The sequence below is a fragment of the Sinocyclocheilus anshuiensis genome, unplaced genomic scaffold (assembly GCF_001515605.1).
Source record: "Sinocyclocheilus anshuiensis isolate Anshui unplaced genomic scaffold, SAMN03320099.WGS_v1.1 scaffold91, whole genome shotgun sequence".
Lineage (NCBI taxonomy): Eukaryota > Metazoa > Chordata > Actinopteri > Cypriniformes > Cyprinidae > Sinocyclocheilus > Sinocyclocheilus anshuiensis.
Window position 1 is genome coordinate 112,575 of NW_015552636.1, and position 22,107 is coordinate 134,681.

At 44.0% G+C, this 22,107-nt stretch overlaps 2 protein-coding genes across 2 annotated transcripts in view; both read left to right on the forward strand.

Moving 5' to 3' along the window:
* LOC107666654 (transcription activator BRG1-like) overlaps positions 1–15,705 on the forward strand; it is a gene marked incomplete at its 3' end in the record, with an annotated part of 29,565 nt that extends 13,860 nt beyond the window's left edge. The window contains exons 10-34 of the mRNA XM_016458074.1: positions 104–325; positions 465–595; positions 668–698; positions 1,836–1,999; positions 2,088–2,154; positions 2,512–2,622; positions 2,704–2,946; positions 5,392–5,555; positions 5,644–5,710; positions 6,068–6,178; positions 6,260–6,502; positions 8,478–8,591; positions 8,665–8,772; positions 8,864–8,950; positions 9,038–9,084; positions 9,167–9,333; positions 10,427–10,590; positions 10,661–10,888; positions 12,398–12,475; positions 12,574–12,792; positions 12,865–13,121; positions 14,933–15,038; positions 15,115–15,216; positions 15,282–15,408; positions 15,560–15,705. Coding sequence (XP_016313560.1) covers positions 104–325; positions 465–595; positions 668–698; positions 1,836–1,999; positions 2,088–2,154; positions 2,512–2,622; positions 2,704–2,946; positions 5,392–5,555; positions 5,644–5,710; positions 6,068–6,178; positions 6,260–6,502; positions 8,478–8,591; positions 8,665–8,772; positions 8,864–8,950; positions 9,038–9,084; positions 9,167–9,333; positions 10,427–10,590; positions 10,661–10,888; positions 12,398–12,475; positions 12,574–12,792; positions 12,865–13,121; positions 14,933–15,038; positions 15,115–15,216; positions 15,282–15,408; positions 15,560–15,705 — 3,504 coding nt within the window. The remainder of the gene's footprint in view (positions 1–103; positions 326–464; positions 596–667; positions 699–1,835; positions 2,000–2,087; positions 2,155–2,511; positions 2,623–2,703; positions 2,947–5,391; positions 5,556–5,643; positions 5,711–6,067; positions 6,179–6,259; positions 6,503–8,477; positions 8,592–8,664; positions 8,773–8,863; positions 8,951–9,037; positions 9,085–9,166; positions 9,334–10,426; positions 10,591–10,660; positions 10,889–12,397; positions 12,476–12,573; positions 12,793–12,864; positions 13,122–14,932; positions 15,039–15,114; positions 15,217–15,281; positions 15,409–15,559) is intronic.
* Positions 15,706–20,108: 4,403 nt separating this feature from the next.
* LOC107666656 (low-density lipoprotein receptor-like) overlaps positions 20,109–22,107 on the forward strand; it is a 10,293-nt gene continuing 8,294 nt past the window's right edge. The window contains exon 1 of the mRNA XM_016458075.1: positions 20,109–20,280. Within this exon, the coding sequence (XP_016313561.1) occupies positions 20,208–20,280 (73 nt within the window). The 5' untranslated portion in view covers positions 20,109–20,207. The remainder of the gene's footprint in view (positions 20,281–22,107) is intronic.

A 22,107-nucleotide genomic window follows, 5' to 3' on the forward strand; every position in this document is an offset into this window, starting at 1 on the left:
CTCACACACACACACACACACACACACTCTCACACACACTCACACACATACTCACACACACACACACTCACTGTGTAGCTCGTGTATATTGTGTGTCCTGCAGGCTGAGGATGAGGAGGGTTACCGGAAGCTCATTGACCAGAAGAAGGACAAGCGTCTGGCGTATCTGCTGCAGCAGACGGATGAGTATGTGGCTAATCTGACGGAGCTGGTCCGCGCTCATAAAGCTGTGCAGGCCCTGAAGGAGAAGAAGAAGAAGAAGAGGAAGAAGAAGAAGCTGGAGAACGCGGAGGGCCAGACGGGGGCTCTGGGGCCCGATGGAGAGGTGGGTTCAGCAGTAGGGTTACTTTGCTCAGGGTGTGAAGCGTCACAGTATCCAATATTTTTTAAAAGTCGTGAATGTCTGAAAAGTATGTGCAGCTCTGATCTAAAGGAGGCTTTGGTGATGATGATGATGTTTACAGCCCCTGGATGAGACGAGTCAGATGAGTGATCTTCCAGTGAAGGTGATCCATGTGGACAGTGGGAAGATTCTGACCGGAGTGGACGCTCCTAAAGCTGGACAGCTGGACACGTGGCTGGAGATGAACCCTGGGTAAGATGACAGTCGATCATGTGTGCTGCTGATGATTCGGTCATCTCCACTGACCTCTCTCTCTCTCTTCAGTTACGAGGTCGCTCCGCGCTCGGACAGCAGGGCCCTTCGGAATGAAGGATTTCGAAGGGTACAACTGATGTACACTTCGGGCTCCCATGATCCTTTGCGTAGATTCTTTGCGTGATGACGGCGCCTCCATGTGGGCAAGTGATGATGACGCAGAAGGGCACTTCAAGAAACATTTGTTTGGCTCCCTACACCCTTCAGCCCTTCGAAGCTCTCACTCCGGAGGGTAAATAGGGCGTAGGGATGAGCCCTTGCAAATGGAACACAGGGCTAATCAATGCACCCTTGCTATTGCATGTGAGTGTTTTTACAACATGATCAAAATAAAACGGTCATTTCCAGACAAAGCATTATGAAATTATTTACTTATGGTTTGTGATGCAGATCTAGCACCACTTCCTCTTTCAACAGATGTTTCTTTGTGACTCTCCATGACACTGTGCCTCGTTTACAAAACAAAATGCTCCGACACGATCCGGGACGCCATTAAAAATACATTGTCCACTTGTTCCTTACGCGGGGAAACTTCTGATATCTGTACAAAGACGCGAACGCTGTTTAAACCAAACGCATCAAAGCGAGCGTTCTTTCACTGCATTAGTCCTGATGACAGACTCGAGCGCTGGACTGTCAGAAAGAGAACCGCATCTGTTTACTGTATCCAGTGCAGACAAGATAGCGCAGTGATCCTGATTTCTATTTGCATTTGACACGATGCGACGCTAGCATTCAGCGTGATCAAGTGCTAGCCATTAGCGACTGAACGCCAGTGGGCGGTGCCTATGCTTAGAAGACTATTCGCCAATGTGCTGCTCTGGAGGCGGAGTTTATGCAAACGACTGCACACAGATGACGTCACCCTGCACCTCGGATCCAAAGAGCCGTTTTTGGAGCTCGATTAAATAAATGGTTCGTTTATAATGAGGAGGAGGTTTTAAGCTATGAAACTTGCAGGATGTTTTAGTGGTACAAAGACCTCTCATATGCCAAAAGATCATGGAAAACTTGATTTCTTATGTCACGATCCCTTTAAGAAAGAACTAAGAGAGCTCTAGGGATCACAAACAGCAATCAATCCAATCCTTATAAAACCATCCAAACGAAGAGATTTCAGACAGATGAAACAAACCCAACATGTTGAACGTGGGACGTTTTGACTGTTTCTCCACAGATCAAGGGTCTGGAGTGGCTGGTGTCTCTCTATAACAACAATCTGAACGGGATCCTGGCGGATGAGATGGGTTTGGGCAAAACCATCCAAACCATCGCTCTCATCACGTACCTGATGGAGAACAAGCGTCTGAACGGACCCTACGTCATCATCGTACCGCTCTCGTCAGTCGCAGCCTGTTTTTACATCAACTTTCATACTTCTGTATGTTCACACAGAGAGTCTGTTTGATGAACACTGTTTCTCTGACAGGACTCTGTCTAACTGGGTCTATGAGTTTGATAAGTGGGCGCCGTCTGTCGTCAAAGTCTCGTATAAGGTGAGCGACACACAGAGACGCATGATCTGGAGTAAATCTGAATCAGTCTTAGCTTATCATGTCAACAGGTAAACATGAAAATAACTGTTAATGTTGTAAAACTCATCAATTATGAAATGACGTCAGCAGCTGTACTGAAGACAGGAGTGTCACTTTAGTTTATATTGTGCTTGTGTTCTGCAAATACAGCAACTCTTAAGTCCTTATGATGTTTCTTATGTCGCTTTGAATAAATGTAAATGTTTTAAGGAAGTAAATGGTCAATTTCATGATGACCTTTCAGTGTAGTGAGCCTGTTCTGTTAGTAGTCCTCCCATAAACCCAAGCGCTGGTTTGATCATGTGATCGTGTGTTCAGGGATCTCCTGCTGCTAGAAGAGCCTTCCTCCCACAGCTGCGCAGCGGCAAGTTCAACGTGCTGATCACTACATACGAATACATCATCAAAGACAAGCATGTGCTGGCCAAGGTATGTGTGTGCCTCTGTGTGGTCACCTGTGACCTTTGACCTCGGTCAGACGCGCTGATGAGATCCTGTCACCTGACACAGATTCGCTGGAAGTACATGATCGTGGACGAAGGCCATCGCATGAAGAACCATCACTGTAAGCTGACGCAGGTGTTGAACACGCATTACCTGGCTCCGCGGCGTGTGCTTCTGACCGGGACGCCGCTGCAGAACAAGCTGCCCGAGCTCTGGGCGCTGCTCAACTTCCTGCTTCCCACCATCTTCAAGAGCTGCAGCACGTTTGAGCAGTGGTTCAATGCTCCCTTCGCCATGACCGGAGAGAAGGTCCGTCTGTTTAACTAGTGCTGAGCACATCTCTGACACCGAGCCGTTATCACAGACACACAGACTGATTATGAGTGCTAATGCTGCTTGTGTTAGCGTAGTAGCAGGTGTTTACTATGAAAGCATGAATCAGACTTTCAGAAATATGCTCAAACGCATACATTTTATTCACTGTAACTTGATTATTTATTACTGGAGTCATATGACTTTGCTAAAAATAACATTATTTTGTGTATTTATGTGTTCAAGTGGTTTAAGGTTAAAAAAACACATTATTTTCCACATACCGTACATTATTGTCCCGCCTTTCTGAAACGCGTCGATTTTTACGAAGCTCATTGGTCTGAAAAGCGAGGTGTGCTCTGATTGACCAGCTATCCAGTGCGCTGTGATTGGCCGAACACCTCAAGCGTGTGACAGAAATGTTACGCCCCTCACCATATTTAGAAACACACAGCATCGCCACGACAACAATACTACAGAGATAATAAAAGTTACGCCTTCTTTCTTTACGTAAACATTTGAGCGGTGTTATGCAAATCTTCCCACACAACGATGTAGATTTGCGGAGGTGCGTTTAAACGAGGCGTTTTAGGAAGGAACGGATGAGTCTTAACTTTTAGAAAGAATTTCTCTTTGGGTTTGAGACTTTAATCTTTGCGACTTTTCGGATCTTATCTATGCACGAACAGCTTGTAACACTCCAAAGACAAAGGAAAACTTGAAATCCCGTCGTATGACCCCTTTAAGAAAATAAACAGAGAAAAGCTAAAGTTAGTCATCGCTCAGGGATTTGACCGTTAAGGCCTGTCCACACTAAGAACAATAACTATAATAACTATTTTACTAGTTATCGTCCTCACTGGCGGTCAATAACGTTATGTTTATTATGAGCGCTTTAAATGCTTGAGCTCTTTAAAGGAGAAATATTATGCCCCTTTTTACAATATGTAATATAAGCCTCTGGTGTTCCTAGAATGTGTCTATGAAGTTTCAGCTCAAAATACCCCACAGATCATTTATTATATCATTTTGAAAATGCCTATTTTGAGTGGAAGCAGAAACACGCTGTTTTTCGTGCCTGTCTCCCCTCTGTCTAAAACGATCTGTTTTAAGGGGCAGTTCTTTAAGGCTTCTCAGTAATCAGACACTGTTGTGATTGGCTAACGTCACTGCATAGGAAACAGTCGGTGCGTTCCAAATGGGATATATCGCCCTCCGAAGAGCACTTCGGGGTGAAAACAATCATGGCCTCCATATTGAAGGGTCGTTCCAAACCGAAGTGCTCAAAACTGGCCACTTCAAAGGGCCCTTCGGAATGAAGGATTTCGAAGGGTACAACTGATGTACACTTCGGGCTCCCATGATCCTTTGCGTAGATTCTTTGCGTGATGACGGCGCCTCCATGTGGGCAAGTGATGATGACGCAGAAGGGCACTTCAAGAAACATTTGTTTGGCTCCCTACACCCTTCAGCCCTTCGAAGCTCTCACTCCGGAGGGTAAATAGGGCGTAGGGATGAGCCCTTGCAAATGGAACACAGGGCTAATCAATGCACCCTTGCTATTGCATGTGAGTGTTTTTACAACATGATCAAAATAAAACGGTCATTTCCAGACAAAGCATTATGAAATTATTTACTTATGGTTTGTGATGCAGATCTAGCACCACTTCCTCTTTCAACAGATGTTTCTTTGTGACTCTCCATGACACTGTGCCTCGTTTACAAAACAAAATGCTCCGACACGATCCGGGACGCCATTAAAAATACATTGTCCACTTGTTCCTTACGCGGGGAAACTTCTGATATCTGTACAAAGACGCGAACGCTGTTTAAACCAAACGCATCAAAGCGAGCGTTCTTTCACTGCATTAGTCCTGATGACAGACTCGAGCGCTGGACTGTCAGAAAGAGAACCGCATCTGTTTACTGTATCCAGTGCAGACAAGATAGCGCAGTGATCCTGATTTCTATTTGCATTTGACACGATGCGACGCTAGCATTCAGCGTGATCAAGTGCTAGCCATTAGCGACTGAACGCCAGTGGGCGGTGCCTATGCTTAGAAGACTATTCGCCAATGTGCTGCTCTGGAGGCGGAGTTTATGCAAACGACTGCACACAGATGACGTCACCCTGCACCTCGGATCCAAAGAGCCGTTTTTGGAGCTCGATTAAATAAATGGTTCGTTTATAATGAGGAGGAGGTTTTAAGCTATGAAACTTGCAGGATGTTTTAGTGGTACAAAGACCTCTCATATGCCAAAAGATCATGGAAAACTTGATTTCTTATGTCACGATCCCTTTAAGAAAGAACTAAGAGAGCTCTAGGGATCACAAACAGCAATCAATCCAATCCTTATAAAACCATCCAAACGAAGAGATTTCAGACAGATGAAACAAACCCAACATGTTGAACGTGGGACGTTTTGACTGTTTCTCCACAGATCAAGGGTCTGGAGTGGCTGGTGTCTCTCTATAACAACAATCTGAACGGGATCCTGGCGGATGAGATGGGTTTGGGCAAAACCATCCAAACCATCGCTCTCATCACGTACCTGATGGAGAACAAGCGTCTGAACGGACCCTACGTCATCATCGTACCGCTCTCGTCAGTCGCAGCCTGTTTTTACATCAACTTTCATACTTCTGTATGTTCACACAGAGAGTCTGTTTGATGAACACTGTTTCTCTGACAGGACTCTGTCTAACTGGGTCTATGAGTTTGATAAGTGGGCGCCGTCTGTCGTCAAAGTCTCGTATAAGGTGAGCGACACACAGAGACGCATGATCTGGAGTAAATCTGAATCAGTCTTAGCTTATCATGTCAACAGGTAAACATGAAAATAACTGTTAATGTTGTAAAACTCATCAATTATGAAATGACGTCAGCAGCTGTACTGAAGACAGGAGTGTCACTTTAGTTTATATTGTGCTTGTGTTCTGCAAATACAGCAACTCTTAAGTCCTTATGATGTTTCTTATGTCGCTTTGAATAAATGTAAATGTTTTAAGGAAGTAAATGGTCAATTTCATGATGACCTTTCAGTGTAGTGAGCCTGTTCTGTTAGTAGTCCTCCCATAAACCCAAGCGCTGGTTTGATCATGTGATCGTGTGTTCAGGGATCTCCTGCTGCTAGAAGAGCCTTCATCCCACAGCTGCGCAGTGGCAAGTTCAACGTGCTGATCACTACATACGAATACATCATCAAAGACAAGCATGTGCTGGCCAAGGTATGTGTGTGCCTCTGTGTGGTCACCTGTGACCTTTGACCTCGGTCAGACGCGCTGATGAGATCCTGTCACCTGACACAGATTCGCTGGAAGTACATGATCGTGGACGAAGGCCATCGCATGAAGAACCATCACTGTAAGCTGACGCAGGTGTTGAACACGCATTACCTGGCTCCGCGGCGTGTGCTTCTGACCGGGACGCCGCTGCAGAACAAGCTGCCCGAGCTCTGGGCGCTGCTCAACTTCCTGCTGCCCACCATCTTCAAGAGCTGCAGCACGTTTGAGCAGTGGTTCAATGCTCCCTTCGCCATGACCGGAGAGAAGGTCCGTCTGTTTAACTAGTGCTGAGCACATCTCTGACACCGAGCCGTTATCACAGACACACAGACTGATTATGAGTGCTAATGCTGCTTGTGTTAGCGTAGTAGCAGGTGTTTACTATGAAAGCATGAATCAGACTTTCAGAAATATGCTCAAACGCATACATTTTATTCACTGTAACTTGATTATTTATTACTGGAGTCATATGACTTTGCTAAAAATAACATTATTTTGTGTATTTATGTGTTCAAGTGGTTTAAGGTTAAAAAAACACATTATTTTCCACATACCGTACATTATTGTCCCGCCTTTCTGAAACGCGTCGATTTTTACGAAGCTCATTGGTCTGAAAAGCGAGGTGTGCTCTGATTGACCAGCTATCCAGTGCGCTGTGATTGGCCGAACACCTCAAGCGTGTGACAGAAATGTTACGCCCCTCACCATATTTAGAAACACACAGCATCGCCACGACAACAATACTACAGAGATAATAAAAGTTACGCCTTCTTTCTTTACGTAAACATTTGAGCGGTGTTATGCAAATCTTCCCACACAACGATGTAGATTTGCGGAGGTGCGTTTAAACGAGGCGTTTTAGGAAGGAACGGATGAGTCTTAACTTTTAGAAAGAATTTCTCTTTGGGTTTGAGACTTTAATCTTTGCGACTTTTCGGATCTTATCTATGCACGAACAGCTTGTAACACTCCAAAGACAAAGGAAAACTTGAAATCCCGTCGTATGACCCCTTTAAGAAAATAAACAGAGAAAAGCTAAAGTTAGTCATCGCTCAGGGATTTGACCGTTAAGGCCTGTCCACACTAAGAACAATAACTATAATAACTATTTTACTAGTTATCGTCCTCACTGGCGGTCAATAACGTTATGTTTATTATGAGCGCTTTAAATGCTTGAGCTCTTTAAAGGAGAAATATTATGCCCCTTTTTACAATATGTAATATAAGCCTCTGGTGTTCCTAGAATGTGTCTATGAAGTTTCAGCTCAAAATACCCCACAGATCATTTATTATATCATTTTGAAAATGCCTATTTTGAGTGGAAGCAGAAACACGCTGTTTTTCGTGCCTGTCTCTTTAAATGCAAATGAGCTTCTGCTCCCCGCCCCCTTTTCCAGAATAGAGCTGCGCCATTACAGCTCGTACCTGCTAAAAACATCTGTTTTGGTTCTGATTATCATGTTTATCGTGCTGAAATCATGCGTTTTAAACCATATTAGTTTAAACTTCTGATATAAAGCCTGTGTTATACTTTCCGTGTGCGCAATCCAGACGCGTACATGGAGAGCGTGGACGCAGACTACTTGTATTTATACTACTGAAAGCATACGCTGATGGTCCACTCCGCGGACGTGTTCCATACATGCGCAGTAGATCGGCTTGAACAGTAAACAAACATGTGAACAAACAATAACAAACTAGAGGCACATAACTCTGAAGTAATCAATTTAGGTAAAGGGCTGCAGAGCCAGTGGTGGTTTTGTAGGCAAACATTAATGCCTTGAATTTCATGCGAGCAGCTACTGGTAGCCAGTGCAGATTGATGAACAGAGCTATGATGTGCATTATTTTCAGCTCATTAAAAATTAATCTTGCTGCTGCGTTCTGGATGATCCTAGAGGATGTCAACCTGACATTTCATTTACATTCACACATTTGGCAGACAATCTTATCCAAAACAACTTAAATTGCATTCAGTCACATCATACATTTTTATGAATTCATGCTTTTCCTGTCAATCAAACCCATGATTGTGGCGCTGCGCTTTACAGGCACGAAACGTGAAGTTGCCAATCAAAGCAAAGTAGTGGAATTCATTTAAATCTACCTCTATGTTCACATGATTGTGATAAAACAAACTAACCAGTGTGATTCCATCCTGAGCCTTTAATGTGTGATTCTGCTCGTCAAGACACGCTGGGAAATGAAGAGCAGTAGTAGACGTGACTGATGTGTCTCTCAGGTGGATCTGAACGAGGAGGAGACCATCCTGATCATCCGCCGCCTGCACAAGGTGCTCCGCCCCTTCCTGTTGCGCCGGCTGAAGAAGGAAGTGGAGGCGCAGCTGCCTGAGAAGGTGATTCTGATGCAGTCTGTCTGTCATCGCCTCGGACAGATGAAGCATTGTGCTGTTTTGTGTCTGTGTGCAGGTGGAGTACGTGATCAAGTGTGACATGTCTGCGCTGCAGAGGGTCCTGTACCGACACATGCAGGCCAAAGGAGTGCTGCTGACCGACGGCTCAGAGAAGGACAAGAAGGTGAGCAAGAAGAGCTCTCTGGAGATCATGTTCAGTCTGTGTGCTGTTGGATGTCTCGGGGTAAAGGTGTGCGTTTGAACGTGTGTTTCAGGGTAAAGGCGGCACTAAGACTCTGATGAACACCATCATGCAGCTGAGGAAGATCTGTAATCATCCGTACATGTTCCAGCAGATCGAGGTGTGTTAGTGTGTCTGTCGTGGTGTTGGTCATCTGATGAACGTGTTTCATTTCTTGTGCCGCTGAACGTGATGTGCTGCTTTTCAGGAGTCGTTTTCTGAGCATCTGGGTTTCTCAGGAGGAATCGTTCAGGGGTGAGCAGTAGAAATGCTGTAGAATTATCTGACACACATTAGACGTCTCCAGCACTGAACCTTCGTCTCGTCTGACCTGCAGGCTTGATTTATTCCGCGCCTCGGGAAAGTTTGAGGTGCTGGATCGTATTTTGCCCAAATTACGAGTGTCCAATCACAAAGTGCTGCTCTTCTGCCAAATGACCACTCTGATGACCATAATGGAGGATTATTTCGCTTACCGCAGCTTTAAATACCTGCGTCTGGACGGTGAGCTTGTGTTTCTCTGTGTTTGTCTGTAGTTTGTGAAGTATAGCAGGATTATGATTATTATTGCTCATGATGATCTGCACAAACCTCGTCCTGCAGCGTCTGGATGACTCCTCAGAGCATGTGTGTGTCGAGGCATCTTCACTAGAAATCACACACTGTTTTCATCTGGTATTCACGAGTTCGCACTTACATATAATCAGATTGAGTGAATACAAAGCATATTTGGTGTGCTGTCTGAGGGGGGCGGGGTTCATATTCCTGAGCTCAGAATATATCCAAACCCATCCCGAGCATATAGGAATAATTAGGAGGGACGCTGGAAAACTGTCCTGACACCAGGATATGATTGAGACATGAGCCTCTATTGACTTAGTTAGAATTAGTTACACTACTAATTACATTACTTTACAACATTTACATTACTAACAATATATTTCTGCCTCATCATTTGACCAAAATCCACACTGGATCGCAGTCAGAACTCCGAAGTGATTACGACACTCAGTGGTGATTGATAGTGACGTTTAAGTAAAAGTGTTGTATCAATCTCATTAATTGTCATGTGTAGCTTGTAGCTAATTGTAGCTATAATTTCTCTGTTGCCCATATACAGTTATATTCCACAATGTATTTTATCAAAGGAAATCACGTAAGTTCATAAGAAATTGTTTCGTTTTCTAAAATGATTTTATACAATTTATATCGGGATCAGAGGGATGAGTCAAGTAATGCCAGATCATCTTTCTCCTCACAAAATCAATGTAATGGCAATATTTCCATCCGCTGAATGTAAGCTTTTCCATATTCCAAGTTTGCCTGCTGCTCTGGTGACTTCATGCATTCACGAGTTGTGAAAATTATGAATATAAATCTAGGAATTATTGGATTATTTGATTTCAAATCAGTAGGTGTTTTATGGATGGTAACTGTAATATGATTACTGAAATCTTAATATTAGTAACACTAGTTACTGCCCAACACTCAGGAATATGTTAAAGACGTGGGAACCGGTCGGGCCGACTCCATCATCGTGGCTGGCAGCGGTTACTCAGAGAAGACTAGTGCTAGAAATTATGTTTGTGTGTTTTAGGCACGACTAAAGCAGAGGATCGTGGGATGCTGCTGAAGACCTTCAATGATCCGGCCTCTCAGTGCTTCATATTCCTGCTGAGCACCAGAGCGGGTGGACTGGGCCTCAATCTGCAGAGCGCAGACACCGTCATCATATTTGACAGCGACTGGAACCCTCATCAGGTACCCTTCATCCTCCTCATCCTCCTCATCCTCATCCTCAGCTGGCTCCTCTGATGCTCTCGGTCTGCAGGACCTCCAGGCGCAGGATCGAGCGCACCGCATCGGACAGCAGAACGAGGTGAGGGTTCTGCGGCTCTGTACCGTCAACAGCGTCGAGGAGAAGATCCTGGCGGCCGCTAAATACAAGCTGAATGTGGACCAGAAGGTGATCCAGGCCGGCATGTTCGACCAGAAGTCGTCGAGTCACGAGCGCCGAGTGTTTCTGCAGGCCATTCTGGAGCACGAGGAGCAGGACGAGGTCAGGACTTTCATTGGGCTCTACATCGACCTTGTTTACATGAACTAGATAGACTATTCCAATATTAAAGGGGTCATGACATGAGGAATCAAATTTCTCTTGATCTTTTGACACAGAAGAGGCCTTTGTATGCTTAATACATACTGCAAGTTTCAGAACTTAAAATGTCCTCATCAATAAAAAAGAAAGAATCTATGTAAATATCATAAAACGGCTCGTTTGGATCCGAGGTGCAGGGTGACGTCACTCGGTCACAGTCATTTGCATAAACACGCCTCCAGAGCAGCACATCAACGAATAGTCTTCTTCTCAGCATAGGCTCCGCCCACTGGCGTTCAGTCGCTTAAAGGGATAGTTCACCCAAAATGAAAATTCTTCGTTCATCTTCAGAACACAAATTAAGATATTTTTGATAAAATCCGAGAGCTCTCTGACCCTCCATACACAGCAATGCAACTGAAATGTTCCCAGGTCCAGAAACATAGCAAGGAGATCGATAAAACAGTCCATGTGACACCAGAGGTTCAACCGTAATTTTATGAAGCTACGAGAATACTTTTTGTGCGCAAAGAAAACAATAGTAACATAATTTACTCAACAATTCCGTAATGGAGAGTACCCCAGAATATAATCAACATAATGAGCGTTGTTTACGTTCAGTAGAAAGCGCGTGCATGCTGAACGTAAACAATGCTGATTACGTTGTAAAAACACTCACATGTAATAGCGAGAGGCGTTGATAGTTTCCTATGCAGTGACGTTAGCCAATCACATCAGTGTCTGAGAAGCCTTAAAGAACCCGCCCCTTAAAACAGATCGTTTTAGACACAGGGTCAGAATCAGGCTTGAAAATGATCATTTTCCACATATTTATTAGGTTTTTTTTGTGCAAAAAACTTTATTAACGTTACCTCAAGAAACATATTAAAATAATTAAAAAAAAACTATGTCATGACCACTTTAAATGGAATTTGCTTTAGTTTTATTAACGAATGCGTCATGAAAACTGCCGTAAACTGATTTAATCAAGTCCCAATGAGGCTGGTGTTGTATGATATTATCCTGAATATTGGGTCATGTAAACCTTATTCAGAATATCAACTCTAACAGTATTTTGCACGTCCATACAAACTGATTCTAGGAGTTACAAGGAAACTCAAAGTTTTAAGATGTCAAAAACATTTTGGAAGAGATTTGTCTCACAAACATAAGAAAAAGTGAGAATGAAATGAATCGCTATAAAGATGGGTTTGCAAATGTTTACAAAGGTTTGTGAGGCCAGTTTTGTGCATAAATATAATAACATGGTTTTATAATGATCTGATGATAATGAGAGCATCTCCAGGATTGAGCGAGAGCCTTGTTTTGTCAGAATATACTGTACAGATCAGCTCGTCTACAGGAATATCCTGGAAGCTGTGAAGCATCAAAACCTTAATGTAAACCTGTCTTCTCTCTGTTCTGTTCGTCTAAAGCTCTTCTGATTGCTTGCGTCTGTTTCTCCGTCAGGAAGAGGACGAGGTGCCGGACGATGAGACCGTAGATCAGATGATCGCCAGGAGTGAGGACGAGTTTGACCAGTTCATGGTCTCGTTTCACTTTCTCTCGCTTATGTTTGTCAGCCTCGATCACCAAATCCAGATCGAATCCAAATTAACTTCCACTGTCTCTGTGTTTCTGCGCAGCGCATGGATCTGGATCGCCGCCGCGAGGAAGCACGCAATCCGAAGCGAAAGCCTCGTCTCATGGAGGAGGACGAGCTGCCCACCTGGATCATGAAAGACGACGCCGAGGTGGAAAGACTCACCTGTGAGGAAGAAGAGGAGAAGATGTTCGGCCGCGGCTCCCGTCAGAGGAAGGAGGTGGATTACAGCGATTCGCTCACAGAGAAACAGTGGCTGAAGGTCAGACAGACGCCTCATTCATCAGCTTGTCTTCCTCTGCTGGACACTCCTGATCCATCCCTCTGTTCTCAGGCGATCGAGGACGGGACCCTGGATGAGATCGAGGAGGAGGTGCGCCACAAGAAAACGTCTCGTAAGAGGAGGCGCGATCGGGATCCGGACGCCATCCCGTCCACTTCAGGCGTTCGCGGGGGACGAGAGAGAGACGACGACGGCAAAAGACAGAAAAAACGAGGTCGCCCGCCGTCCGAGAAGCTTTCGCCAAACCCTCCGCCGCTCACCAAGAAGATGAAGAAGATTGTGGACGCTGTTATTAAATATAAGGAGAAGTGAGTGTCTGAGTGGTTTCCAGTAGAGGCTGAGGAAAGTACAGGCCAGTGCTGAGACAGATGGTAAAGTAGGACAGCTGATGGTTCTGGACCTGGGGACGGTTCTTGTGTCTTCAGGTGTTTCTTGTGAACATGGTTTTGCGTGTCGCTCACAGAACACAGCAGATCCTCCTGATGCTGAAGAGCAGGGCCATGATGATGTTGATGATATTGAGCACTAGGTCTGTAACAGCAGGTGTTTTCTCACGTTTGTAATCGGACTGAAAAGCCTTCATGTAAACACCTGAAAGGTGCTGTATATAGGATTGACATCGAGTGGTTGAACTAGGTATTGCAGTCCAAATTCAAAATATTGGAGAGGGTTTTTTTACCCGGCCCCCCCTCCTCAGACGTGAGGCACACACAGGTTGCCAGATTGACCACACAACAGGAACGAGTGCACTTGACGATGAATGAAATGAAATACGCTGTGTTTTCCGCCAACTGGCAACCCGGGGTGCCGAAATACAATTGGGTAAACTGGCAGTGGGTGGGTTAAACAGACCAAAACAAAGACAGACATTCCGACCCGGAACGCACATTTTCAAAGGAGAATAACTGACTGTAGCATTGTTTTTCAGATAAACAAGTGTGTTAACTTGGCATGTTTCTTAAATATCTGCAAACATATTATGGTATTTTTATGCTTTAGTAGAGTCAAAAACTTACATACAGCACCTTTAATCGATCCGATTGAGCTTGATCCGAACTAAATTTTGACCAGATTAAAAGGGGTGGTTTATTCCTTTTCTAATACAATTGAGAGCGCATGTAAACGCTTGAATGAAACTGAAACTGAAATGACTGCGCATGTGCAATGATAAAGAATAGCGTAAACGCGCGGAACGAGCAGTTCTTCTGTTGAATAACTGCGTGTCCTGTCATTATAAAGCTCTCCCTTCACTCTGCAACTGTGAAGTGGAGCAAGACAACGTCCCACCAGTCCTGGTTTCGGATTCTCATCCACAAACCACAGGTTTTGGGCTCGGGGAGGGCGTTTTACTGCGTGATAAATATAAAGAAAGTGACGTGACATGTGGCCAAGTATGGTGACCCATACTCGGAATTAGTGCTCTGCATTTATCCCATCCAAAGTGCACACACACAGCAGTGAACACACACACACACCGTGAACACACACCCGGAGCAGTGGGCAGCCATTTATGCTGCGGCGCCCGGGGAGCAGTTGGGAGTTCGGTGCCTTGCTCAAGGGCACCTCAGTCGTGGTATTGAAGGTGGGAGAGAGCGCTGTACATTCGCTCCCCCCACCTACAATCCCTGCCACGACCTTTAGGTTACGAGTCCGACTCTCTAACCATTAGGCCACGACTTCCCCAGCACAGCATAACAGGGTTTATACCTATATTTATCCAGAAATGGGTAAATATTAATTCTGCTGTTTAAAACATAAAGAAACGGTGTAAGAGTGTTATTATGTGCAAAAGTGAGAAACTCTATATTTGTGCAGTGTGCGCATGTAAAAAAAAATCAGTTGTAATTTGAAGCTTGTGACATATAAACGCGCACATCAACCCGATCACTTTATCTAGCGTTCATGTAAACACGACATTCAGATTCATGAATCGCAATGAATTCAGTCCGATTGAAACAAAAATTGTGCATGTAAACACAGCCACTGTCTGATTGTTTCTGGAGGCTCTGGTCCGTCAGTGAAGGTTTGGAGGACGGGTTAGAGGTCAGCTGAGAGCAATTATTCCTCACTAAACCTCCGTGACTGATGTGTGTTTGTGTCGTGATGTTCTGAATGTTAGTAACGGCCGTCAGCTGAGCGAGGTGTTCATCCAGCTGCCGTCACGCAAGGAGCTGCCCGAGTACTACGAGCTGATCCGCAAACCTGTGGACTTCAGGAAGATCAAGGTGAGCGAGTGGATCGTGAACACAGTCAGCGTCTGTGAGCTCAGGCTTCATTCTGCTGTCGTCTGTGTGTGAGCAGGAGCGCATCCGGAGCCATCGATACCGCAGCCTTAACGATCTGGAGCGAGACGTGATGCTGCTGTGCCAAAACGCTCAGACCTTCAACCTGGAGGGATCACTGGTTAGAGTCACACTCACACACACACACTCTCACACACACACACTCTCACACACTGTGTGTGTCAGATCTATGAGGACTCTATCGTGCTGCAGTCGGTGTTCACCAGCCTGCGTCAGAAGATCGAGAGAGAGGAGGAGAGTGACGGAGAGGAGAGTGAGGAAGATGAAGAGGACGAAGGCTCGGATTCAGAGAGTCAGTCAAATAAATGCAAAAATGCATGACAATGTGTGAATAACTGTTAGCTGGACGCCACCTGTAGAGAGGAACTGCTGACCGTGTGTGTGTGTGTGTGTGCGTGTGTGTGTGTGTGTGTGTGTGTGTGTGTGTGTGTGTGTGCGTGCAGCTCGATCCGTGAAGGTGAAGATTAAACTGAGCCGTAAGGACAGAAGCACAGAGTGCGGCAGAGGACGCAGGAGAACTGCGAGAACACGAGCAAAACCTGTCGTTAGTGACGACGACACAGATGAGGAGCAGGAGGAGGTGACAAACACACACACACTCACACATACATACATACACACACACACACTCACACATACATACACAAACACACTCACACATACATACATACACACACACACACACTCACACATACATACATACATACATACATACACACACACACACTCACACACACACACACATACACACTCACACTAACATAAAATCACACACAGACACTTACGATTGCACACACACACAAAATATTGAGTCACATCAAACGATGTTAATGATGCGCAATTGTGCGTGTTGTTTACATCGTGTGTGTGTGTGTGTGTGTGTGTGTGTGTGTGTGTGTGTGTAAAGACACGAAACGATCGGATTGACACTCCTTTTTAACAGGAGATTTTAGATAGTGTGTCAGTGGTCCATTTGAGAGATAGGTGGCGGTAATGCACTTATAAGTCTGCGATCCGCCATAAAGCAAGAAGAAGAAGACAACCCGACATGCGCCGGCTGTTGAGAACGGGCTCAGAACAGTTCAGACATTGTGTGAATCAGAGGTAAAAAACGATATAAATACTGTTCAGTTTCTTGCACAGACCGATCGTTTCGTGTCTTTACACATCAGTGTATCGTCACGAGCCGCAGGGTTTAATTCGGTTTTGTTTGTGTATGTTTTTTTGACTCTCAATGCCGTGACTCCCGTTCACTTCCATTATATGACTGACAGACTGCAACGGTTTGAGTTAAAAATCTCAGTTTGTGTTCTACTGAAGAAACAAAGTCACCTACATCTTGGATGCCCAGAGGGTAAGCAGATAAACATCACATTTTCATTTTTGGGTGAACTATCCCTTTAAGGCCGTTCTCAAACTGACCTGACGTTCACACTTACATGAACTTGAGTGAAAGGGTTTGGAGGGTTCTTGCAGACAGAAGCGCTCTGAAACATCATGTAAATGTGAACTCACGCTGGATCACATGCTCGTGTAAACACAAACGCGTTCTTATCCCTCATTAACTCGAGTAACGGACAGATGCTGACCAGATCTCGAGCAGCAGCCGGTGAACGGCTCATTGAGAGACTGAATCTCTGTCCGTTTGCGTAGATTAACGTTTTGTTTGAGCGTTTCTGTTTATTGATGTTAAAGCAGTGTTTATTCTCTGCTCTGGCCCTGCAGAGTTCAGCTTCGAGCCTCGTCAAACACACCTGAACAAACTAATCAAGGTCTGCAGGATTACAAGAGAGTTACAGTCAGGTGCGTTTGATCAAAGCTGGAACTGAGCTCTGCAGGAGCCTCTATATCTATAACTCTGTTTCTGCTGTTTTGACGGCTGATCTGCTCCGTTACTGTATGAATCATATTATTCCTGAAGTTTCTAGCAGCTCTTTAATGGCATGTGCTCTTACTGTAGTGAATGTATGTTTGTGTGTAGATGAAACCCAATAAACATCACCACCTCATGTCTGTGTTTGTAGTTGTCCATGGTATTTTCTCTGATATACAGAATGAAACGCTCAAAGTCTGACCTAATGTGGGTGATGTGGTCTGGTCTGGATCTCAGGTGGTTTTCCAGCTGATCCTGAAGGTGTGGGTTTTGTGTAAGCCAGCCAGATTCAAATCATTTCCCTTATGAAAATTAACCATGGTTTTATTGTAGTAAAAGTGAAGTAACCATGTTTTTTTTATTTATTACTAATTACCATTTGTATAACCACAGTTTTACTACAAATAGCATGGTTAAACTATGGTTAGTGTAGTAAAACCGTGGTTAATTTCTGTAAGGGTTCTAAATGCCGTCTGTCACGCTGGAACTGAGAACAAACCTCCACAAACTGCTGTATTAAACTCTGAAGCACCAAAACCTCTGGAATATATGTATGTTTAGAATTAAATTTGGACCTTACAGGAATTACTGAAACACAAACACACTCACAGTGTACTGCACGAACATTTGGAGTGTATCTGCCAGACTGGTGATTTTGTGTAATACAGCACAATAACCACTAGGTGGCAGTCATGAACCGTTTTAGCGAGTTCACTGCAGATTTCGAGGAAAAGTGGGAATGTTTGGATTTACATCTGAAACAAACAGTGGATGTGATGATCATGTTGTTCTCACATCAACACTGAAGAGAAACACTTCTGAAATCTGTTTTGTTGCCAAATGAATTTAATATCACTGCTGCAGCTCATGTCACTGAAGGGATGAAGATGATGATGATGAAGAAGAGTCTCTGTATCTCTCCACATCTAAACACAGAAGGACATCAAATTGGCTCATTTTCACCAAACTCTTGTCTATTAAGCACAAACACGTTGAGTGTGATTTAAACTGATTCACAGTGTTTTTGACTCGTGTAACATAAGACGTGATCGTGGAAGAGCAGTGTATCTGATATACAGTTCTGAGCCCCCGGCTCTTAATGCATCGTATTCCTTCTTGAGTGAATGTCAGTGAATGCTTCCATTTTTTATAATAGCTGTGTTTGAGTCCCTCAATTGTCCTCAGTGTGAAAAGATGGATCTCAAGATCATACGCTCTGTTGGAAAGGGGTCAAACACACAAAACATGCTGGGGGATTTTTCATGAACAACTATCACAAAACATAAAAACAGCTGTGGATCATCAGGTAACGACACGCAGTATTACGATTAAAGGGTATATGTGAACAGTTTTCAGATCATTTTTATAAATTCAGCTATTATTTTGTCTTGGGGTATATATACACATAAGGGTCAATTTTTTTAAATTGAGAATTTTTGAAGCTGAATAAATAGGGTTAGGGTTACTTTCCATTGATGTATGGTTTGTTAGGAGAGGCCAATATTTGGCCGAGATACAACTATTTGAAAATCTGGAATCTGAGGGTGCAAAAAAATCTAAATATTGAGAAAATCATCTTTAAAGTTGTTCAAATGAAGTTCTTAGCAATGCATATTACTAATCAAAAATTAAGTTTTGATATATTTACGGTAGGAAATGTACAAAATATCTTCATGGAACATGATCTTTACTTAATATCCTAATGATTTTTGGCATAAAAGAAAAATCTATAATTTTGACCCATACAATGTATTGTTGGCTATTGCTACAAATATACCCCAGCGACTTAAGACTGCTTTTGTGCTGCAGGCTCACAGATGTGTAATAGCTTATTGAGGACAGTTCTAAATCAAATAAAAAAATAACAAGCCATTTTGGTGATCCCTATTATGTTGTTAAAATTATTATAATTCCGCAAGGGGTTTGTAAAGCTATGAGCGAAGCTGCATTGGTCTTCGGGATCTTCATGAGTCTTGTTTGTGAACACTGGGGTCAAGCTGAAGTGACCCTCACGGGTTCCTGTTGAACTAGAGAAGTTTCTGCTGTAATCATTAACAGAGTCGACTCACAAGCGCTCTTTGTGAGGGGAGATCTTCTGAGGCGAGGTTTCGCTCATTCCTGATCTCATCCAACAGACATTTCAACATTCCTCCCATAGTTCAGTGTCTCTCACATACACCTGTCTGTGACCCTCGTCCCATTCATATGTAATGAGGTGCAATGATTGTTTTTGACTTTCAGGATATCACATTTGCAAGCTTTAAACATGCAAAATAACACAGGCATATCTGAGCTCTGATATCCAGCGAGCAGTGTTGGGAAGGTTACTTTGGAAATGTAATAGGTTACAGATTACAAGTTACCCCCAGCGAGTAACTTCATCTGTTAGTGGAGGCCCGTGGAAACATCATTTCCCTGCATCTACAAACACGATGCTAATCCTGTCCCCTCCGCTTGAGCTGGAGTGTGTTTATGTGTGTGACACTGTTTCAGTTTTAGATTCTAGGATTTCATGCTTTGCTGATGACATTATAAACAGCAGGTGATTTGTGAAGGCTTTATATTCTATGCAATATGATTCAGCTTAAGCTCACTCATGTCCAGTCCTCATTTCTGGGAAACATTTTTGTAAAGTGCAATAAGTATTTATCTCTTATTTTGAAGGAACAGGGACATTCTGAGTATTTGTCCGGTGGTTTCACAGTAAGGAGTCGTTTTGGCCCCTGAGGGACCGATTCATGGACTCGGGGGTTTCAGGAGCCATTCGGTCTCCTGGATTTATATACTGTGACTTCTATCTGCCCCGGCCTCATGTGAATGATATTAGCCAGCTATGTTCATGATGTGAGATGAAGCACAGTGTGTGCTTGTCACGTGTGTGTATTTCCAACACGTGTGTAAGTCACAGCAGCCGCTTCTCACAGAGTTAAAAACAGATGCTCAGATACTGCTGTGTCTCATTCATGATCTTATCTCCGCGAGGAAGCGCCCCGTGTGTAAACTAATATAATGATAAGAGAGCCAGCCGCGAGGCTCCGCCCACAGCGGTGACGTCCCTCATTTCAAATGTCACACCACTGCAGAGCCACGCCCCCCGCGGCTTCATTCAAATGGCTGGGATCTGCCCCGGCCCGGTCACTGCTCACGGGAGTGCGGTAACGTTATCATCATCGTAGAGATTCGCTGCTAATACTAGAGTATCTGTGATCGATCAGGTGATGGAGATTCGGATCAGCGCTCGGCTCGGAATCATCTGCTCGGTTCTTCTGCTTCACTGTGTCCACGAAACCCGTAAGTGTCCGTTGTGATGAGGATCTGCTTCTGTGTGTGTTTAGGCTTGTTTCACAATTCAACGATTTCTTCTGTGCTTGGCTTCTTCTTTCTCGGGGTTTTCCGATGTTGTTCAAACTCTTGCTGTTTTTGGTTTGTTCTGTAATTAAACCGCTGACGCTGTCCGGGGGGTTATCTCGGGGTCTGTTAAACAGTGTATATACATGTTTATGTCGGTGTTTTATTGCTGGATCGCGTCAGTCTCGTTACTGTCAAGTAAACGCGCTCCCTGATTGGCCGCTGCTGAAGCACTTGCGCGCTGCTGTCGCTGATTGGTCGGACGCGCTAATCAGCTACTTGAAATTCTGCTTCTGATTGGTCGGTTTCGGCAGGATGGCAGTCAGGTGTGATCAGAGATTGGTGCAGGTGTGTAGATCATCAGCTCTGAGGGGGGCTTTGTTGTGGACACGCTGGAGCTCCACAGGAAGTTCGACAGGAAGTGGTTTGTCCAGCCAGACACACACCTGATCCCGTCACGCCCAACACAATCCCTCCATCAGTCACTGTTAGTCTGTCAGTAAAACACACACACACACACACACGCGCTGATGTTTTGCTGGTTAAACACTGGAGCACCTGCTGAGTGTTTGGACTCACTGCTGTGAGATATTGAGAAACACAGACACTTCTGCACATTTACTGGAACAGAAGAGAGAGAGAGTTTATTTCCCTTTTATTTACCTGTCTGTTTGTTTAATATATTTACTGCTTTGGCAACATTGTGATATATGATACACAGTCATGCCAATAAAGCTCATTTGAATTGAATTGAATTGAATTGAACTGAGAGCGAGATCTGGTCTGTATCTGTTTTAAGGAGTGAAACTCTCTTTCTAACACACTCTGGTTTGTTTTTGGGACTCTCCATAGGCATAATGGTTTTTATACTATTTATAATTTTCTATCTCCCTACCCCTAAACCTACCCCTCACAGGAAACTTTCTGCATTTTTAGCTTAAAAACAAAACTAATTCTGAATGATTTATAAGCCTTTTGAAATATGGGGACACTCAAAATGTCCTCATAAATCACCTTCTCGTTGTAATACCTATGTCATTATACAAATTTGTGTCCTCATTAATCACAAACACACACACACACACACACACACACACACACAAGCTTGTGTCACATCCTGTGTATTTGGGGAATTTTCAGGTTCATGGAGGAAAACCAGTTGAGTTAGTTCAGATGTTCTAGTTGGTCAGTTTCTCCTCCAAACATCATTCTGGATCTTTTCTGTCAAGCTCTGCCTCCATCTCTATTGTATCTTGATTATGCAAATGTTTCCATAGAGACCAGTGAGCAACTGGTGGTATGATTATTAACTCCGCCTCTGCCATTGTCTTAAAGAGACACTACACACCCATCATCAGTCAAAGACACCGAACGTTTACAATCAACAAATGCTTTGTGCAAAGACCAGATCTCTCTCTCTCTCTCTCTCTCTCTCTCTCTCTCTCTCTTTCTCTCTCTCTCTCTCTCTCTCTCAGTTCAGTTCAGTTCAGTTCAACTCTCTCTGTCTGTCTGTCTGTCTCTCTCTCTCTCTACTGACATACGTTAAACATCCACCTTTATGGTTCTGTCAGATCATTTTATTGTTATTTATCGTTTTATTATAAAAGTGCACAAGTCAGTGTTTTAATTTCAAGTATGGGGACACAAAGCTAGAATACGACAAACTGATGCGTTAAACATCAGATGTGATCATGTGGCTGTGTGTGTGTGTGTGTGTGTGTGTGTGTGTATGTATGTGTATGTGTGTGTGTGTGTGTGTGTGTGTATATG